The sequence below is a fragment of the Sinohyriopsis cumingii genome, unplaced genomic scaffold (assembly GCF_028554795.1).
Source record: "Sinohyriopsis cumingii isolate HCF-2022 unplaced genomic scaffold, ASM2855479v2 utg000379l, whole genome shotgun sequence".
Classification (NCBI taxonomy): Eukaryota; Metazoa; Mollusca; class Bivalvia; order Unionida; family Unionidae; genus Sinohyriopsis; species Sinohyriopsis cumingii.
The window spans coordinates 407,027-428,835 of NW_028315894.1; the positions used below are offsets into that span (position 1 = coordinate 407,027).

The 21,809-nt window shown below is 35.8% G+C and overlaps 2 protein-coding genes and 1 long non-coding RNA gene across 4 annotated transcripts in view; 2 read left to right on the forward strand and 1 right to left on the reverse strand.

Annotated features, from left to right (window-relative positions):
* LOC149774199 (uncharacterized) overlaps window positions 1-15,679 on the reverse strand; it is a 35,960-nt gene extending 20,281 nt beyond the window's left edge. The window contains exon 1 of one of the 2 annotated variants that reach the window (XM_089945616.1): window positions 15,468-15,679. The gene's annotated coding sequence lies outside the window, so the exon portion shown is untranslated. The remainder of the gene's footprint in view (window positions 1-15,467) is intronic. The other variant, XM_089945615.1, reaches the window with a different exon arrangement.
* LOC149774200 (protein CFDP2-like) lies at window positions 11,067-11,981 on the forward strand. Its single transcript, XM_089945642.1, has one exon. It carries the CDS (start codon window positions 11,067-11,069, stop codon window positions 11,979-11,981), a length of 915 nt encoding a protein of 304 aa, XP_089801768.1.
* A 1,035-nt stretch (window positions 15,680-16,714) lies between the features above and the next one.
* Window positions 16,715-20,986, forward strand: LOC149774201 (uncharacterized). Its single transcript, XR_016416954.1, has 2 exons — window positions 16,715-17,230; window positions 19,097-20,986. It is a non-coding gene; the product is annotated as an uncharacterized LOC149774201 (long non-coding RNA).
* The last annotated feature ends 823 nt before the right edge of the window (window positions 20,987-21,809 follow it).

A 21,809-nucleotide genomic window follows, 5' to 3' on the forward strand; every position in this document is an offset into this window, starting at 1 on the left:
ATGATGCTAATAAGACAGACCATATGGACAAAGATTTATTCAGTACAAAGGACGAAGGTATTTACTGTCTATTTGATTCGAACTATACAAACTTGTTTTATTTTATTTCGCTACAGTGAAAAGTCAAGCAATCTTTTGGTGCCTTCGTTTGCGCAGACTTCTCTTACAACGAATGCTCCTCCTTATTATGGGCTCTTCAATGTCAAGGTGCATGCGTAAAACAAGAGAATCAACTTCTGGTTAGAAATGATTGTAACGTGATAGACTAATTTGTAGTTGTGTAATCCTGCGTTATTTGCCATGTCGCAACTTAATAATTCTGTCATTTCCTGATTCTGTAAATTGCTCGAATGTTTTGAACACATGGTTACATGTACTTTAATACTAGACTGTAAAATAATTTGTTAACTTCAAATTGTGTTACGAGTCTATAATCTTAAAATAAGTAACATGAAAGAGTGAAAGACAAGAAACTTTGCAAAATGTTTTCAAAAAATAATTCATCTCCCTGGAATACAATATGAAAATGAAAAGAAAATAATACTCACGGTATTGCGAACTAAATCCCGAAATAATCAAATAAGTACAGACACAAGTTCTAATAATTTAAAGTTCTAAATAAAGCTCAGTACAAGTTCAGAAAAGGTTCACAAACTGAAGGCGATGATGTGTCTGTTATAGCTTATAGGTTGTTGATGTTTCGGAAGTCTTTTGTTGAATCACAGTTATAAAATTCAGGTTTTAATTCAGTAGAAATTCCAGTTAATGTCTGTATCCAATAATTTTATCAGAGCACTCTTGTATTTCCAGAGAATATAGCCGTTTGAATTCAATAATTTGAACAAAAAAGACTCCAGCCCAAAACTACCGGTCACAACATATATTATACAAGTTGAAAGTGTTAGAAGTTAGAGCACGAATGAGAAACTCGTCATAGTTGCAATATATATTATTCTTTACTGACCTCAGGTCACAATTAGCATTTTCAAAAGCAGACCATTACTTATGGAAAAAAAAAAACTTCCAGAAAGATCCTGATGTTTACAAAACAATAACCTGGATTATGCACAATTCACTTGGGGAATTCCAAAACCTAGACCCTAATGAACATATTTACTTTCTCTCTCTCACTCTCTGTCTGTCTCTGTCTCTGTCTCTCTCTCTCTCTCTCTCTCTCTCTCTCTCTCTCTCTCTATATATATATATATATATATATATATATATATATGAATGCATGATCTTATCCTGTGCTATACCGTGTATCGAAACTGATTGGCCGAATAGTTGAAAAGGCTCGCTATATAGTTTTGGCATAATCACACAAAATGACGCTATATCATTACAAATGCAAAGGTATGCCAGGTTTACGCTTGGAAAAGAAAGAAACATACTTGTAATACCAAATACAAGCTTTAAATTACAAAACAAAGAAACCAGTGTAAGATAATATAAATTATAAATCTAACTTTATTTTAGTAAGCGGAAAATATAGTCCATGCAGCTATTCTCATGTAAATAAAATGCAAGGGAAATCAACTTATATTCAACGGAACTTAATGGCTACAAACATATAATAAAGAGTAGTATAACATTGGCCTGGGTCAGATATATTCTAAGTGGCACAGAGAGTAGTATGTACATCATACCTAGCCAAATTGTAGCGATCATTTTCTCTTGTTTAGTATTTATGCAACACCATAATTGCAACGCCAGTGGCTATTTTCAGTGCCGATGCATTAATCTATTGCTCATAAAAATCAATATCATATTGTCCATGTCAGGTCTGCTATATACCACTTGCGCTAAACATATTACACTAACACATTGCATTAACAGGTTTTTATATATACAGTAAATACTGTTACATTTTGTTTTTATTACGTACTATCCATGATCATTGGCCATGACACACCTACCGACCATACGAAGCACATTTGCATTAAAATGAGCCCCTAGCATCATCTTAATAATATGAATCAAAAATAATAATACAAAACAAGTACCTACTACATTATGAACCAATCGACTCTACAGTGAAAGTTATAAAATAAAGCCCATCTTTCAGCACCCATCTCTCCCTAAATAGTGTATATGCTTCTGAAAATAGTAACAATACTTTTCCAGGTGCAATACTGTTAGTGACGTTATACTGATAATATGATAGGTTTGATAAATAATTATGAAAGAATCGTGGTTCAAATGGAAGTTGGCGTAACAACTACATGAACGGAAGCCTGCTATTTTTTTTAAAAACAATGTTATATTACACTGACATGTAAGGAAATAAAATAATAAAAGCTAACAGAAAATAATTACTCTAAATATATCGAACACTTCTCTTCATAAAGAAGAAAAAGATTTATACAATAAGGCTTTCTCTGTTATATAAGTCGAAAATAACATAAGATAAAATCTTATGAATGACACAATTTATACATGAAACTATAAAACAATTTACACATGAAATTGCATCTGCTATTAAAATGTCCTTTCCTTTGATGTTCCTGATGTCAATATTATATTTCTGCAACAATAAACTCAACCTTAATATTCTCCGATTTCTGTTTATCATGTTGCCGATGAAAGTAAGGGGGTTGTGATCACTAAAAACAGTAATCGGAGAAGGCGCTGAGATAGTGTAAATTTCAAAGTGTTGTAATGTCAATATCGAAGGCAAACATTTCTTCTCGATGGTGGAATAATGTTTATATTGCTTATTTAATTTTGTCGCTAAATACTACACTGGATGATCAGCACAAGTTTATGTTCTTGAAATAATACTGCTCTAACTCCAACTTCACTTTCATAAATAGACAGTTTAAATGATTGGCTGAAAGTAGGCGCTGTAAGAACTGGTGCAATCTTAAGTATGGCCTTTATCTTATCGAAAGCTTCCTAACATTTTTCAGATAAAAGATACTTGACTTTCTTGCTCAATAACTTTGTCTGGTGTTCAGAAATTATGTAAAAATTGGAACAATATTTCCGATATTATCCATCCCTAAAAATCGTATCAGCTGCTTTTTACTTATAAGCATAGGGATTTCAGAATTAGCTTTGACCAGAGCATATACAGGTTTAACTTGTGCATGTCACAAAATGTGTCCTAGAAATGTTACACAAGCACGACATAACTCACGTTTGGAGAAATTAATTGTCAAACTTGCATCGGTGAGTCTGTCAAAGAATTTCTGAATTGTCGCTAATTGTTCTTTCCAGGTGTCGCTGTAGATGATGACATCATCGATGTAAACATCATAATTATATAGATCAGATGTCATCATTTTCACTAAACGCTGAAACATACTAGGCCAACCTTTCATTCCAAATGCCATCCCTTTAGATTGATAAAGTCAATCTGGAGTCAAGAATGCCGAAATTTCCATATGTCAAAATCCTTTCAAAAGGTCAAGTTCGGTAACATAGTTTGCATCTCCACTTTTATCAATGAAGCCATCGATTCTTGGTAATGGAAATGAATATGTTTCAGTCACACTGATCATATTTCTATGATTAGTGCACATCCGGACACTTTTACTCGATTCTGTAAAATCTTTATATTGCAAATACTGAATTTTTTCAAACATTCCTGCTTGAGATTGTTTGCTCTGTTGTTTCACCGGGTTTAATTTATAATTTCAACGTCATGGTTGATTTTATTTGTTCTTGTTGGAACATTAGGAAATAAGTTCTCATATTGATGTCATAGCTCGTTTAGTTCATTATTTTCTTCTTGTTGAAAATGTGAAAGTTTCTGGTTTAGATGATTCATAATTTCTGAAGTCCAAACTTTTGTTACCCCAAAGTCGGTAAGGCCAATTTCATTCCACCGTTTAAATCCTTACTGAATGGCACATCTAAAATTAAATTAATTGAATGATTAACTTTGCTATGTTTATCAACATTCTCATTAAACATGCTGTTTTTCGCCTTTCAGGGGTATTAATGATATGATATAAATCATTTTATTTGTTTTAGGCCGTGTAAGGACCATATTATGTGGTTAGAAGTTAGTTTTGGAACGGGTAAGAGATCTAGGACTCTATTCCGGGGCTCAAACCTCCCTTACTTTGTATTTTTATCATACATTATGTTCTTTGTTTAACAGAGTGGACTGCAGATTAGTTCTTGCAACCTCTCAAGTTTTTGACAGTTGTTACTTAAAATTATAAATGTAATCGATAAGATTAATTTCTGTAGCTTCATTAGAAAGAAGTTTCTTTTTAAGAACTTGAAAGGTCAAGACTAAGAATATCCTCTCTTAACGTTTTGATAATTCATTGACCACTCGACAACAGCACGAACATCAGATGGTCTCTATTATCTAACAATCACCCCGTTTTTAGCAACATAACAAAGAATTACTTATGTGGCTTCAGTTTCACTAATGTTCATCTGGAAAAGAACAGGATACCTTTATATCATTTCCTGTTCAACGACAAGTGATTATCGGTTGTCACCCTCATTAGAATGCAGAGAATAAGTAGTTATAAAGATGATCACTGTGATAAATTCCTTCTGTTTGACCCAAACAAGGAGGAAGGTGACCCCATCAAATGTCTGGCCAATACATCTGTCAAATAAAGGAATAATTTCCTGAATGACATCATTCCTAAGAGCTTTCTTTGCCATTGCTCTAGCAACTGCTCGGTATAAATCAGGGATTTCCTTTTAAATAGGATCGACTTTCTGATCACAACGATGCTTGTCAGTTACAGCATATTAACTAAAAGGTTATCTCCAGGAAGGTCTTTGTATAGTAATATAGCAATGCCCTGAGAGGGTTAAGTATACACTATCCCGACTGTCACGGGTCCTTAGACAGCGTCGTATTACAAATAATACATTAGATATGAACCATGACTTTACTATACTCCTTGAATAAGAATACTCTCATTAGACGAAGACTTCTCAGAAAAGGCAAAGAACCTGACAAAAAAAAACTCCAGTAGTATGGATCGGATCGGCCGAATCACCCATGATTGATATAGACAAGATTGATTAATACTTTTTCATAATGAAAGAAGACTCGGGTTTATTTGACCCAACGGATGTATTGCTTTCAATGCATAACCGTGACTTTAACCTCTTAGATCTAAAATCATTTGGAATGGAGTTGGCTTTGTTTTGTTGTTATATTCCTTTTTTAATAATCAGAAAAACGTGTAATTTCTTTTTGTAATATGTACATATAGGAAAAGATATGGACTTCTGATCAGTCTTCTCACAAACTTGATATTTGGAAGGTTTCGTATTAGGCTGAAATACTTTTGTACATGACGACTGTTGAGTCCACGACAAACTGAAGAAATACATTTCAAGAGCTAAGGTATACTCGTCAGCTGTCCGAGCAGCATTTTCTATAGTTTCGACCTAAGATAAGTCATAACGTCATCATGGAAGCATTTTTGAACACTTCTACTAATATGAGTTAATATCTTTGCAATTGTGATTAACCTTCTCGGCCATTTTAACTTTTCAGCATTTTTTGTTCAAAATGAGAAAAATACTTTTCAACTTCTTTTTCTTTAGAAGGGGGTACGAACTTTTTAATATTCTTAGCAACATCAGAACTTGAAGTTGAGTGTAAAGGCGAAGATTGCTTTTCACTAGCCAGCTCTCGATCTTTTAATCCAAATTGATATTCTCTTTCTTCCTTTCTTCTTTGTCTCTATTTCCTCCTTTTCTTCTTGCACTTGCATTTGCATCTCTGTCTCTCTCCTCTTTCTCTGATCGTAATTGCGTTTGTTTTTCTCTGTCCTGTAACTTCGTTTGTAATTTTTGCATCTGCATTTGTCTTTCTCGCTCTTTTTCTTCCATGTTTTGTTCTTTCTGTAACAGCTTCTGTGTTTTTGTCTTATTTCTGTACCTGCATTTGTTTCTCTTCTTAATCTTTCTGAAGAGGCAGCTTTCTTTACTCTAATTCAATGATGTATATTAATTTTAATTCATTTACGTTTATGCCAGAGTCTGATACAGATTTAATGATCAAAACAAATGCACTTTTCTCAAAACACTCTTTTCTACCAATTACTGGACCAAATATATTTTATTTCTTGCTTTGTTAAGGACGCTTTTGCCTCAGAAAGATTATATTTCCTGGCAGGTTGAATCAATTCATCTTTTTCAAACAGTCCAACTGTTCCTGGGTAGGATTTGAAAGAAAGATTTCCACTTTTGATGACATTATCAATAAAGCCTGTTGATTACACTAAAGATTTCACAAATGAGAAATAATACTTGATATTTATTTAAAACATCAAAAAACTAGGGGAATTTAAGTTTCAAGAAACAATGTTTTCTGAACTATTGTAGCCAAAATTTATACATCCCGGACGAGCCACCAATTTTGTTTTGTTACGTGTTTAGGCTCTTATTAAACGCAACATGAAAAAGGTGAAGGCAACAGGCTTTGTAACATTTAACAAAAGATTTATTTCCCTAGAAAAACAAGGTAAAAATAAGAAAAAGAACTTACGGTTTCATGAATAAAACCAACGTTAATCCAAGAATTAAAAAATAGAAATCCTATTATTAAAATGTCCTAAACAAATCTGATTTCAAGTCCCGATGAAATCCAAAATGGAAGGCGATAACGTATAATGTGGTCAGCGTTGTACTATTGTGTTAACAGTTCTTTGTTCGATCACAGAAAAAATATTTCAGATTTTTTTTTTAATTCTGTGTAAATTTTGATGAATGTCTTTGTCCAAGAATTAATTTAGAGTACAAGTATTTCCAGGGAAAACAAAGTTGAATGCCAAATTAATTGAAGAGAACAAAATAATTAACCCAAAACTGGTCACTACATAAAACACCTTGACGTTTCCAGTGTTAAGGCGAATGTCACTATTATTTCTCAAAACATCAACAATAAATCTACTAGTACGGAAAATAGGTGCCCGGATGTTGGTTGATCCTCTGAAAAGATCCTAATCGATACATGTTATTTAACACGTAGTCCAAATATATCATTGAGTCTATTTTATGAACCTTACTCTGAGAAAAAACAGCAAAAATTAAAAAACGTTGTTTACTAAAAACTATCACTGGTTCTGAATCCAGGTGAGGAACTCGGTCAACATTAAATACAACGTTTCTAAAAGTTGTCTACGTCAAAACTAAAAAATCAGTCAGAACTGAACTTTATTCTAGTAAATAAACTTACATTACAATATTATTTCCCATGTCTGAAATGTATGGCAGTTTATATTTATTTATTAAAACTGACACCGTACTCATTGTATTGTTGCATGTGCATAGTGCATAATTTGTAAACACAATATCCAAACTTCTCATGGCATGATAGGAAATCTAATATTTTCACAGCTGAAAAAATAAAAGGATATATTTGTCACATGTGAAAATATAGGAATGAAAGAATATGAAAATTATATCGCCAGTAAGTCTCTATATTTCACACTTAAGTATGTAATAAATATATATGAAATAAAAGTTATCTCAAATTGTACAATATGATCCTTTTCTGAATAAATGTTTCTTCGCAAACTGTGTTACTATATGTTATTAGCCCGTGCTATAATGTGCAACTAATCTCCTTAGTAGGCCTCTACATCTAGTTTACAGTCCGTGTTATATGGTGCCAGTAGCCCACTGTATTCCTCTGTTTCTTTGATTATTATTTTTACAATGTTTACCCATAAAGTTAGCAGGCGTGTAAATAATCAACAACTTCAAATGGCGGTGCAAACCCGTACGAGTTAAAATACAAAAGATGTCGGAGCGTTTAAACGAATACGCATATTATTCAACACTATGATCTTAAAATAAGTGATATAAAAGATTGAGAAGCAGCAAGCTTTGTAAAATTCAACAAATAATTTATTACTTATACAAACTGAAAAATGTAAAAAGAACTTACGGTATTGCGAAATAAATCACAAATAAACTTAGACTTTCCAACTCAAATTCTGATGATTAAAGTTCTGAATAAACTTATTTGGTATTCCAAAATAAATCCAAAGATGGAAGTGTTGATGTGATTGTGGTGGCCCTTTTTGTGGTGATGTGTCAATAATCGCACACTGAGTACGGCTCTATATCTAGTCAACATACGATAGGCCTGTATTATATTGTGCCAGTAGCATACTGAGAAGGCCTATAAATCTAGTCTACAGATAATAAACCCATCTGATAATGAGCCTGTAGCCCACTGAGTAAGCATACATATATATATATATATATATATATATATATATATATATATATATATATATATATATATAGTCTACGCTAAGTCCGTATTTTACTGTGCCACTAGACTACTGATTATGCATACCGATTTAGTATAGAGACGATGATTCAATGTTAAGTATTACAATTATTAAAGAAATATTAATAACGAAAAATAATTCTAAAGAATATTGCATTTTGAAAGAGGTCAGTGCTAACTTCATTCCTTTGATGTAAAGATGTGATTCATATTGTTATACATATTTGGATCCTGCGGTAGCTATCAAGGCGACAAGAGAGTTAATCAAACAAAATGTACAAATAAAGAAATATGCATATAGGAACTTACTGTCATTCTCCCCCCCTCTCTCTCTCTCTCTCTCTCTCTCTCTCTCTCTCTCTCACACACACACACACACACACACACACACACACAAAATACACACACAATATGTCTCTCTCTCTCTCACACACACACAAATACACACACAAACATATATACAACTCAGATATTAATGATACAACTCTATGGTCACAAACTTAAGTAACAGAAAAACCCCAAACCAATCAAATTTGTAAAACTTAACAAACAATTTAATTAACATAGTGATAAACAAAAAATGCGCGAGGAACTTAGAGTACAATGAAGTGAATCCAAATTTGTCCTTATCAAAGACTTTGAAAGTCCTAAACGACTGAAAAGTCCCATTTTATTCAATTCAGTACATTAAATGTACTGGTCTTCCATGAACCGTGGCGTTGTCAACATAGTTTGTCCAGAATTCTTTCGACTCATTTATAACAGTTCTAGAATAATGCCATTGTCCAAATAATGAGCACTTTCTATTACCACTGAACAGTTTAAACAAATGTTATTCCTCTCGAAATATATCTAAGTACAACATATGAGACGTCTGCATATTTACATCAGGAACACTAAAAATGTGAATGACTCCAGGAATCGGAATGGAACTGAATGTTTGACTTTATTCTTATATACACCGTACATTGCGACTGTATTTTAAAATGGACCCCATATGAAAACATACACTATTGATCTACGACGTAGTAAGTCACAGCTTACTAAATTCACTTCATCTCATGCAACCAGTGGAGAAGACACATAATTCTTCTCGAAACTTCCATATTCCATAATTACTGAGACAATACGCCATATGCGTCAATATTATTGCGATTATTATTACTAGTTATCAACACCTTGGTAAACGCATCCAATTTATAACCAAAATATTCTATACAGTTTACTACCAAGAATAAATATTACAAAAATTAAATAAAATCATATACCTGAAGTTACAGAAAATACAAATATACATAACAACTTCCCTCATTAAGAAAAAGGTCTATGCACTGAAGCTTTCTTTTTCCATATTAATCAAATATACACATGACTAAATATTGCGAGGGAGAGGTATAATGAACGTACCAAAATATTTACAAAACAGCGAAACATGAAACTCCTTTACACGTGAAAGTGCATCTGTGATTACATTTCATTTTCCCTGATGTGCCGAATATCGATTTCGTCTTCTTGTAACATTGAACTCCATCACACCAACCTCAGGTTTTCATTTTACGTTTTGCTGATGAAAGTAAGTGGATTGTGATCACATAATAAAATATTTGGAGAAGAAAAAGAATTTATATACACTTCCAAGTGTTGTAAAGCCAAAATTAGTGCTAAACACTCCTTCTCTAAAGTAGAATAATTTTTTCTGTTGCTTATTTTACCTTTTGGAGAGAAAGCACACGGGATGATCTACACCACTTTTATCTTCCTGAATTAATACACCACACACCCTTACATCACTCCCATCAACAGATATTTTAAACGATTGATTAAATGCTGGAGCTGAAAGAACTGGTGCACTCTTAAGTATGTCCTTTAATTTATAAAACGCCTTATTACATTCGTCAGACCAATCAAATTTGGCCATCTTACTTAATAAATTGGTCAGGTGCTGAACAATTATGTAAATATTTGAGCTAAATTTACTATAATATCCGGCCATACCCCAAACATTTCAGCAGTTGCGTTTTACTTATAGGCATCTTAGTTTCTACAGGCTTAACTTTCCCATATCCCACGATATGTCATACAAATTTCACACAATCTCGGCAAAATTCACTTTCACTTACATTAATTGTAACATTTTCCATACTCAAGCGAACGAAGACTGTCTGGATAGTTCCCAGGCGATCCAAACAGCAAACAACAGGAAGTGAACACCTTCGTCCCAATATTTTTTAGTATCAAAGCAATATGACCATATCATATTCATTAAAGTCTGATGAAATTTTTCCAACGCCCCCTGGCTTTCACGGTGATACGCAGAGGATATGAATTGTCGAGTACCTAATTCATGCATAATAAGTTGTAAGCTTCCTGACATGAAATTAGACCCTTGATCAGATTGGCCGTTCTTAGAAAGACCAAAAAGTGTAAAGAATTTAATTAAGGCGTTGGCTATTGTTTTAGTCTTACTATTCCGTAAAGAAATTGCCTCTGGAACCTTCTTGACACACACATAATGCTTATCAACTATTGGTTGCCTGACTTGGTGTAAAGTAAAGGACCTACGCAGTCTACCATTATTCTACTGAATGGTTCGTAAAATGCAGGGATTTGTTGTACATTAGCTTTAGGTATCTTTTGGTTAGGTATTCCTACCATTCGAAAAGTGTGACAAGATCTACAATACTTAGAAACATCACTCTTAATATTAGGCCTTTAAAAATTATTTAAGATCTTGTGGTAGGTTTTATTGACTCCAAAACGACCAGCCAATGCAGCTGCATGGGCTAAACTTAGAATTTCCTGTCTATGTGACTTAGGTCCCGCAACTGGCTCTATGACGGATGGAGAACAAAACCGCAAGGACGTCCCCATCCCGATAGCTGAACTCCTGACGCCAAAAGTATGGATCAGAGTTGGATGCTGGAACGTGCGAACGCTCAACCAGACTGGAAAACTGGCACAAGCAGTGAGCGAGTTGAATCACTACAACTTGACCCTCATGGGTGTAACAGAAGCACGATGCACTGGTGCCAGCAAGCAGAAGTTGAACTCCGGAGAAGTTATCATCTGGGCCGGAAAGAAGGACAATGACCACCGGGATGGGGTCGCCATCATTATCAGCAAGAACAAGACCAATACCGTTCTACAGTGGAAGCCAGAGAATGAGCGCCTACTGTACGTCAGGATGAACTCCAAGTACGCCAAGCTGTCTGTTGTTGTGGCCTATGCACCAATAGACGACGCGGAAGAAGAGGAGAAAGACACCTTCTACGACGCTCTACAAGCCGTTTTAGAGGACGTCCCTCAACATGACGTGCTGTTGCTACTTGGCGACTTCAACGCTAGGTTCGGCTGCGACAATAAAGACAGAGAGAGGACCATGGGGCGCCATGGAGTAGGTGTGATGACAGACATCGGGGAAAGACTGGTCAACTTTTGTGAGGAGAATGACTTGGTTATAGGAGGGACCCTGTTCGAGCACAAGGACATCCACAAGCTCACATGGACATCACCAGACGGCAGAACTCAGAACCAGATCGACCACATCATCATCAACGGCCGATGGAAACATTCCCTGCAGGACGTGCGAGTGATGCGGTACGCTGACATCGGCAGCGACCATAGTCTTCTGGTGGCCAAGATGACCTTGAAGGTTAGGAAAGTTAGGATAGGGGTCTCCAGGAATCAGCGCTTCTATGTGGCCAAGCTGAAAGATCCAAAAGTGAAGGAAGAGTCTAGGCTGGTCTAAGGAATATGTTTAGTGTTCTAGAAGATGAGACAGCGCTGACCGTCGACAATTTCAACAGAGCATTGAAGGAAGCAGGAGAAGTAGTTTTAGGTTTTAGGAATAGTAAGAAGACAGAGTGGATATCAGGAGAGGCGTGGACTCGCATAGGCGAGAGAAGACAGATTAAGAAGAGACTTTTGGACGCCAAGTCACCAAGACTTAAAGAGAGACTTTAGAAGGAGTATAGAGAAAAAGACAAGGAGGTGAAGAAATCAGCAAGGAGAGACAGGAGAGAATACACACAGAGACTGGCAAAGGAGGCGGAGGCAGCAGCAGAACAGAAAGACATGAAGACGGTGTACCAGAACACCAAGAAGCTGAAGGGCGACTACGGCCAGCACCACGACCTTCCAGTGAGATATGAAGATGGATCTCATGTCACAGTGGAAGAGGAGAAGCTGAAGAGATGGAAGCAACACTTTGAGTCCATACTGAATCGCTCAGACCCACCAGTACTCGCTGACATTCCTGAAGCAGAGGAGGACATTGACATCAACTGAGACGACGTCACTTTTGAGGAGGTCAAGCAGGCCATCCACAAGCTCAAGAATGGGAAGGCACCTGGCGATGATGGAGTATGCCCCGGGATGCTGAAGGCAGAAGACACAAAGACATCGCAGATTCTTTGCCAGAGTCTCCAAATGATCTGGGATAGTTAAGAAGCACCAAATGACTGGAAAACAGGAATCATCGTCAAACTTCCCAAGAAAGGAGATCTGGGGAACGGGCACAACTGGCAAGGAATCTCCTTATTATCCATCACCAGCAAGATTTTCAGTCGCATCAATCTCCAATGCATCACAACAGCTGTGGACGACATTCTACGCCAGGAACAGGCAGGCTTTAGGAAGGGCAAATCCTGCATCGACCACATCTTCGTTCTGAGACAGATTCTTGAGCAGTCCCATGAGTGGAATGGATCCCTTTATGTGGTCTTTGTGAACTTTGAGAAGGCCTTCGACAGCCTGCACCGAGCCTTTCTGTGGAAGATCCTACGACACTATAGCATCCCCAGGAAACTTGTCAACGTCATCAGGTCCCTGTACGAGAACTTTGAGTGCAGAGTCATTCACAACAATTTACTCTCTGAACCATTCAAGGTGGAAACCGGAGTGAAGCAAGGATGCATTCTGTCGCCGATTCTCTTCTCACTGGCCATTAAGTGCATCATGCGCCGCACCACAGAGGGCAGGAGGCAAAGGAATACAGTTGACGCTGACCTCAATGCTGGATGACCTGGATTATGCCGATGACATCGGGTTGCTGACAAGCAGACACTAGGATATACAACAGAACACAACAGTTTGTACAGACAGCAAGCATCATAGGTCTTCGAGTCAACATAGGAAAGACACAAGTCTTGAGGAAGAACACTAGAGTGGGCGACCCAATCACCATCAATGACCAGCTTCTGCAAGAAGTAGACGAATTCACGTACCTAGGCAGCAAGGGCGCCACATATGGAGATTGCACAAGGGAAGTCACCACAAGAATCAGCAAGGCCAACCAGGCCTTCGCAATGCTGAAGCCAATCTGGAGGACAACAAACCTAAGCGCCCACACAAAGATCCGTTTCTTCAAGAGCAACGTGCTGAGCGTCCTTTTGTGCAGGTCAGAGTGTTGGAAGACCACTGCTAACATAGAACGCAAGCTCGATGTCTTCCAGACCAAATGCCTGCCACGGATCATGAGGATCTTCTGGCCAAACATGATCTAGAATGAGGAACTCCGGTACAGAGCGGGCGCAAACACCATCGCTGTGACCACTGCAACTCGTCGATGGAGATGGCTCGGCCACGTCTGCAGAATGCCCCTTGACTAACTACCAAGGGTGGCACTGAGATGGACTCCACAGGGGAAAAGGAACCGTGGCAGACCCAAAGAGACCTTGTGCCGTTCCGTGGAGCGAGAACTCAAGACCAGAGGCCTCACCCTGCAGACCGCCCCCATAACAGCAGCCTACAGACCAAAATGGTGCTCCCTTGCTGTCGCCTCAAGCACCAGACGGCGCAGAGAGGATTGATTAATGACTTAGGTCCCACACTTTGATAGGTAATGGACCACTCACTAACAACGGGTATTTCGAGTGATCTCCATATTCTCCTAAGGACCCCATTGTTTTCAATAGCATATTGGTACCTCGGCGGAGTCAGCATGGCTAGTAGCCCGCTGAACTAAACAGGAGATCTCAGGATCTTGTCCATGTTCAACGACAAGTAATTGTACTTTGTCACCCTGATTAGACACAAGAAAATCAGTGGTTGAAATAGGATCACATTGGTCAATTCCTTTTGATTGACCCTCAACAGAAGTAAAAGTAACCTCATCAAAAGCCTGACAAATACATGTGCCAGCCAAAGGAATATTTTCCTGATTAACTTCATCCTCAAGAGCTCTTTTTGCCACACTGTTCGGATATCGACAGCAAGAGCAAAAATGATTGCGAGTAAGAACTTGTCATTCATCATGTATATAGACACGATAAATTTCAATGAATTTGCCATGTGAATCAACATATATGTAAATAATTTTAGATGTCAAATGATGCACACATTTAATGGGTAGATGATTATCTACATATTTATCTAACAGCATAAATACCGATTCCTTATTAGGTGTAGTATTGGGGATTCACATAGATACCCGTGCTTATTGTAAGAATTACTGAGACAATGAACCCAGATCAAAATTGGTTGCGTCACTTGTGAACAAAATGGACAAACAATTAAAACGGTACAAATACAACTGTGATAAACCATGTATGTACCTTGAGAGACAAGAACACGTCTCTGATACATTAGAAATTTCAACACTTCGCGTGCAGTTATGTTTAAAATTGGAGAAACGGTTACAGAGTAAATCAAACAGTATGATTTAAGTCTGACTGAAATAGTGTCAGATTTGCTAAAAATATATTTCTGTATTTCTTTATTTTTGGACATTGTCTTAATAACCAAGTTGAGTTATTTAATACTACAAGAATTACACGATCGTCATATTTATTCTTTCCTGTCAGGTAATTTGATTTGAACAAATATAAAGACGCAAAAGAAATCTGACTTACTCGTTAATTTTGTTATAGTGTCCAAAATATTAAACCGTAACCAATTAACGGCATAACAAGAAGTGTAACCATCAAAGTGCTTCTTAGAGTCACTGCCATATTACACTGAAGTCGCTTTCAAGACAATTGGTAATTTATAGCTCAGTGTCAAGTTTGAACTAAACCATGTTTTGCATTTCTGGCAATACTGACCAATACATGGATTAGAAGCCAATGCCATTTCAATAGCATTTCATTCATTGACTAAATATAAATTCACGTAGGTAGTTAAATAAGTACTTGCAAATATATAAACTAGATAGCGAGTCCCACATTTGTAAACACATGTAACATCAGTGTGCATTTGTGCAGTTTATAATCATGTAAAGAAGGCTGGTACTTACCGAAGGTATATAAATCCTTTCAAATATAAGCTCTCTGAATTATTTAGCTGGTTTATTCTCCACTGGTTACTGTATTTATTTTTCCTAACAAGTCATATCGCTAGAAAAACACCAAACAAATAAAGTACATAACAACAAGCCAGTTTATAAATAGGTCACCTTACCGGTCTGTTTGACAGGTATTGATACTCAGCTAGTTCTAGGTGTTTCTAGATATGAGTACAAATCCATTCGTCGCTAGTTCGTATAATATGGATTATGGAGATAGGGAGAGTGGGACCTAGGAAGTTGTTTAAATAGCATACCAGCCCCCAAATAGTTTGAACAATGTAGACTTGCTCTCATTTATATACAAATAGTATAAAAAATAGCACCTGTTGTGTTCGTGACATTAATTCTAAAAACAAATTATGTTGAGGTGAAATAAACATATTCTGACTGAATGAAAATCCCAGGTCACCAACATCCCTGGGAAATTAAATGTCAGTTTTCTATTATTTTTTAATCTGCATGAAAATATTGTAGCCTATCAAAAAAAAAACAACACTGATAGATTCTTTGTATTCACAAGTAAACATTACTTGGTCTTAAGACTGTTTGTTACGTCCATTATCCCTCGCATTGTCTGGATAAACGATAAAGCGTGCATCTTGAATGGAAAATAGACTCAACAGTATTGGTTCATATTACTAGATACAGACTATTAGGAGGAAATAATCTAGTTGGGATAGATGTAAAAGTGTTAGGATATCTTAGTTAAGCGCTTCTGAAAGACAATAACTCTTTACAACAATGTACTATGAGCTAAAACATTCGAGATAATGTTATATATGGTGTACTATAACTGACCATGGTATGGCATTATAACTGAAAATATATGCTAAATTTGAAAAATGATGATGGAGTTACAATGTTCCAGAATGATGTGCTTTTCCAAACGATGTCGAGGACAGCCGCATGTAGTGCCTTATATTTGTAATATTTTTTAAGGGTCATGCAGTAATTTTAACCAGTAAACATTTTGTCAGACTGAAACAGAATACACTTCCATATCATGCACTGCACATCAAAATAGTGTTTCTCTCACCAAAAGTCGATATACGTGCATCACCTTTCTCGTGACAGCGACGTCGTGCTCGAGAAATACATTTACCGTAAGGTCTCGTGATAACAGTATATATATATATATATATATATATATATATATATATATATATATATATATATATATTATGTTCTGGTTTCTAATACAAATATTTTTATTTTATAAACATCGTGATCATTTTAGAAGGTTAATTTCTATTAGGTATTGTTTTATATCTTATAACATGCTAACTGTTACTCGAGATCGGGTAGAGAACTATATAATCTTGTAAACTGAGAGGATTTTTCATTCGTGCTTTAAGTTCTGGCACAGTCAAGTTGTATTATATATTGTGTCCTGTATCTCAATTCAGTTGGAATATATTTTATTCAAGTTATTGAACTCAAGTGATTGTTTTCTGTGGAAACACAAAAGTGTTCTGATGAAATTCTTGGATAAAGACTTTTACTGGAATTTATAGTGAATTTAAACCTTGATTTATGTTAATGTGAATCAACAAAAGACTTGACACGTCAACATCCTACTACCTACCACAGACACATCATATCCATCAGCTTTGGATTTAAACTGCACTTCTACTAAATTTTATTCAGGACATTAAGCGATTAGGACTTGAGGCTGTAATTTTAGGCTTCATTGGGATTTAATTCGTAATACAGTAAGTTCCTTTTTCATTATATGTTTGCTTTGTATACTAGCGATATAAATCATTTGTTGAATTTTATAAAACTTTTCACTTTGTTGTGTTATTTTTTTATGAGCATAAATTCGTAAAAATTCATGTGTAAGCCATTGACTGATATATATTGCTTTGAACAACAATATCCAGTTATCCAGTTCTCTGCGTACAAATTGACATAACACATAATTAATTGCAACTAAATAAAAGAAAGAATAAATCCTGTCTGCTAAAACTGTTGAAACATTCGTATGGCATAAATAACTATGAAAATTTAACCAGAGAACATATATATTTATTCACCATTTAAAGATTCAATTTAAATGTAAGTTTAGTCTCGCCCATCTATAAGACACAAAATAGCAAAAAATACACACAGGTAGTGCGGCACGCGTCCTGCTTATTGAACGTAGGAGTGCCATTGCAGAATTACACACTATGATAAATACCTGGGAAAGGGCTCGCTTGGCCCATATTTTTGTAGAATTAGCGTGCCGCTATTAATACTTTCGAAGTGGGTGCTAAATAATCAGTTCTAGTAACACGTTATTTGTAAGAAGGACAACGACTGACTGCTTTACTACGATGGCCGATAGCGACAGACAGAATACATCAACCTAACATAAATTTTTACATGTACACATTGTATACGTGACTGATCTACGTATTAAAGCAAGATTAATCTGTACACGTACACATTTAGCTCAAACGTGCACGTGACGGATCTACATATTAAAGTAACATATATTTGTACTGGTACAGAGTTTGCTGAAATATATACATGTACAAATCTTTCTTGCTCTCAAGTAAAACCAAGTAACGATTTTCGCAGTAATAATCTATGAAGAACAGTTCATCTATCTGATAGGGACCTAACCTCTCGGCTAATTTGTTTGTTTGTCTGAACCAAATTAACTGGTCTATGTTAGCAAGAACACTGGGAAAATTCTACATCCCAGTTACATCAAAATTGTAGTTGGATTTTCTCATTTGTAAGTAATCATGTGAGTACATCTCTCTCTCTCTCTCTCTCTCCCTCTCTCTCTCTGTGTAACTGCACATACATACATACATACATACATACATACTTTATATCATTTCCTTTTATTTTATTATATTTAATACCGTAATTGGCCTTGATCATATGAAATAGATTAGCTTTCTTTTCTATGAAATGAATACGAATTTGTGAATTTTGAATGTGTTGAAGCGTTAGTACTGTTCTACCGATGAGGAGAATTAACGTCTTATTTACGTCATTGGAAAGGTTGAACAATTTCTACACAAATTATTAAAACTGCTTACATTCTTTTACTTTCAACAGAATAATATTCTCAGCTGAATACTTACAGTTTTCTGCAGCTTGTATTCACATGCAATACGGTTTTTGATTTGTTAGGTCAGAAACTTAGAAGGATTGCTAGGACAATTAAAAAACAAAATATACATAACTGGATGTTTCGCTTCTTACTTCCCTGAAGAATATCGGAAAAGGTTCCCATCTTCCTATCAATCCACCATAAACTAGTCCACATTTTGTTCTCCAGTATTGTAGACATACTGCTAATGGAACAGCCATGTACGTTTTTAATAAACAGACTATGATGAATAAAGCAGCATAATAATTATCGCTCTGTCTGTAATACTTTTGTGATTTTGCTCACGACATAAAGCCTATATTTTAATTATTGTTATAATGCTGACTTCTGAGGTTTCTGGATTTGCTTGAACATTACCACACTGATAACGTTAATAAGGGGGTTATTCGATGGATTATTTATGATACAACAAGCTATATAAACTTGTTATGGAATATATTCTTTATTTTATTTATCTTAATTTCAGCGAATTTTGTCTTCCACTACGCCAAGAAAGACTTTGCGTACAAGGATATATCGGAACCTTCGGAAAGACACTTTACTAAAAATGCCAAGGCACTGGAAACCCAATTGTGTTGATGTGCTGTAAAACACCAAAACAATCCAAATGATGAATTCTTTGGAACATATTTTCTCAATTTTTCATAGCAATGAGTCTGGATGGATCTTCGTCTCTTTGTAGATAGCGCCGAATCTTCATAAACAGCTTGATGGAAATGGAATATCCTTCGTTGTACAGTCAGGTCATATTACAAAAACTAAGCTATGCCTAGCAATTTTATTTTGCTAATGACTATGTCATTTTAAAGGACATGTCTTTAATTTAAGAACGTAGTACTTACCTAAACGCTGGCTAACCAATGTAGCTCTATGAAGAATGAGTCAATTACATATAGCTCGATTCACGTATGATATTATCGTGATTATTTGTAATTCTTATACACGTTATCCTATAAAACTCATTTGCTCACAATGACGTTTATATATTATTCTCTGACATATTTCATGTAACGGTAATTTCGCAAGGAAGGACAATATAGCTTTGAAAACAATTTAAAAGGTAATACGCAAACTTGTTGCGGGAAATAGCTGTGGAGTCGGAACACGAGTTTCTATAATGAAGAGCAGTTTTCTCACTGAGCAAGGTTGTTCCCCTTAGTGTTCAGAGGAAATGAAAATACTACATTGTAATGTTATTTCCGTGAGAATTGACTGTATAATTTCCATTTGTCAATGATTGCGAGAAGACTTGCCTACAAAAGGACCTTTCTTTCCTTCGAGTACATTTAGATGAAGAGCCGCGGTGTCTTAGTGGCTAGAGTGCTTAACTAACTACTGAAAGGGTGCGAGCTCGAAACATGTCATAGGACCAGCCGGGGTCAGTAATCGTGGTGGGTCCTAGTGCAGGGCTCTTTATTCTAATTGCATCGGAACTAATTTAAATACTTGTGCTACTGTGAGGCAGAACACCAAACCAAACCGAACATTTGTATGAAAGAACATGGAATATTGCTTTCGAATTCGAGATAAAAATATTTACGATTCATCGATATATAACGTAATGTTTGAAGGTAGCACAAAATCGATGGAATTCATCTATGTCGCTGAACTGACTTATGTTTTACCTTTTGTCCCACAATATATTATCAAATCGCGGATAGGAGCATATTGCCATTGTGAAAGTAAACGATCAGTACTAACGAAGCTTCAATCTCGCACAATGTTTTTGTTGAGCGAACATTAATTTTGTAAAAGCAACAAACACTTAAAATAGTGTGATTTTTACATGAGATAAAAGGGTGAATGACTAAAATGATCTATCGACTATAAACATAAAATGCTGAAAATTTTCATAACCAAGGAAGGTTATCATAACACATAAATAAGCATGGCAATATCAGACCATAAGATATATTAGAAATCTGATATAATATTTTCATCTAATTGTCTTAGTTTGTTAGAAAGACGTAAGGAAGAGTAGCACAAAGTAGGGTATTTGCACGTTTCCTACATTTCGTTACTAGGTCAAGAAAAAGGTGTCAGTGGAAAAAAGCCACAGTGACCTATATTCCTCATTTAACTAACTTTTGTTAAACATATGTGTTTCTCTCGCGCCCACATTGGCTTTGAATTGCAATATGCAGACTTTTGTACATATACTCATGAAAATTGATGGCGGGAAGCATCGTACAAAACCCTTGTTCCATAGCGTGACCTCTTGGACCTATATTTCATGCTTCTGTGACCTCTGATTTTGTATTTAAATCTAATTTCGTGTATACTGTTCAATATAGAGCTTTGACATTTGATAACTGTGTGCATTCCTGTTAGCAGTAAAATTTGCATTCAAACTTCACTATAGACTTCATCGTATGATTTGCTAACGTATTTAATTATTTGTGTTTAGTTCACTGATGCATCTTTGTGACAGTGCAGTTAAAAGCAGGAAAATGTATGTATTCAACAGTAAATTGTCTTAATTTATGAGTAGATAGTTTTTACTATAATTGATTACTTTCGTTAGGTAAAATGTGTATTCTACACGTGAATGGATATATATTAGAGGAGCAGTCTGATGCACGAACCATTCTTGTAGCAGTGGCTGTCACTCAAATAGTAGGACAGTCGATGAGTTCCACGATGTAAAATCTGGCTTCAGTTATAATAGTATTAGACGATGACATTCTCATCCGTGATTTTAAGGTAAAAATAGTAATGAGATCCTTTGGGGTTTATCAAAACAGTATGGCTCCTCTGTTTTGATATTACTATGTTATACTTGGTGTATGTGCCTTGGCCTGCCACGATGACAAACATTGTGAAATTTACAATTTTTGTTGACATTAATGAATTGTATGTATGGCTGCCGGAGCCTTACGGAAAGCTGCATTGAGGTGAGCTATGTAATCGTTAATTAGATTATGTGATGTCTAAAAAATTTTACAAAGCAATATAAACAAATAACACATTTTAAGATTGCACCAAAAAATCAGCGTCTTTTGAGACAGTCGTAAATGCATTGGAGAACAGTATGATGTGTAATTTATGTTAATCTCAAAAGAGTTATACGCAACTCCGCGAATGTATCCTAACTTTGGGGTTCGTTTGTCCAAAGTGGATGCTAAAAGGAGTTAGCCCAAATGTGGTTGCTACTTGACCAAATAATTAACTTTCAATAA

Excerpts from the sequence above, each read along its gene's own strand:
- LOC149774200 (XM_089945642.1), top strand. The coding sequence starts at position 11,067 with ATGACGGATGGAGAACAAAACCGCAAGGACGTCCCCATCCCGATAGCT.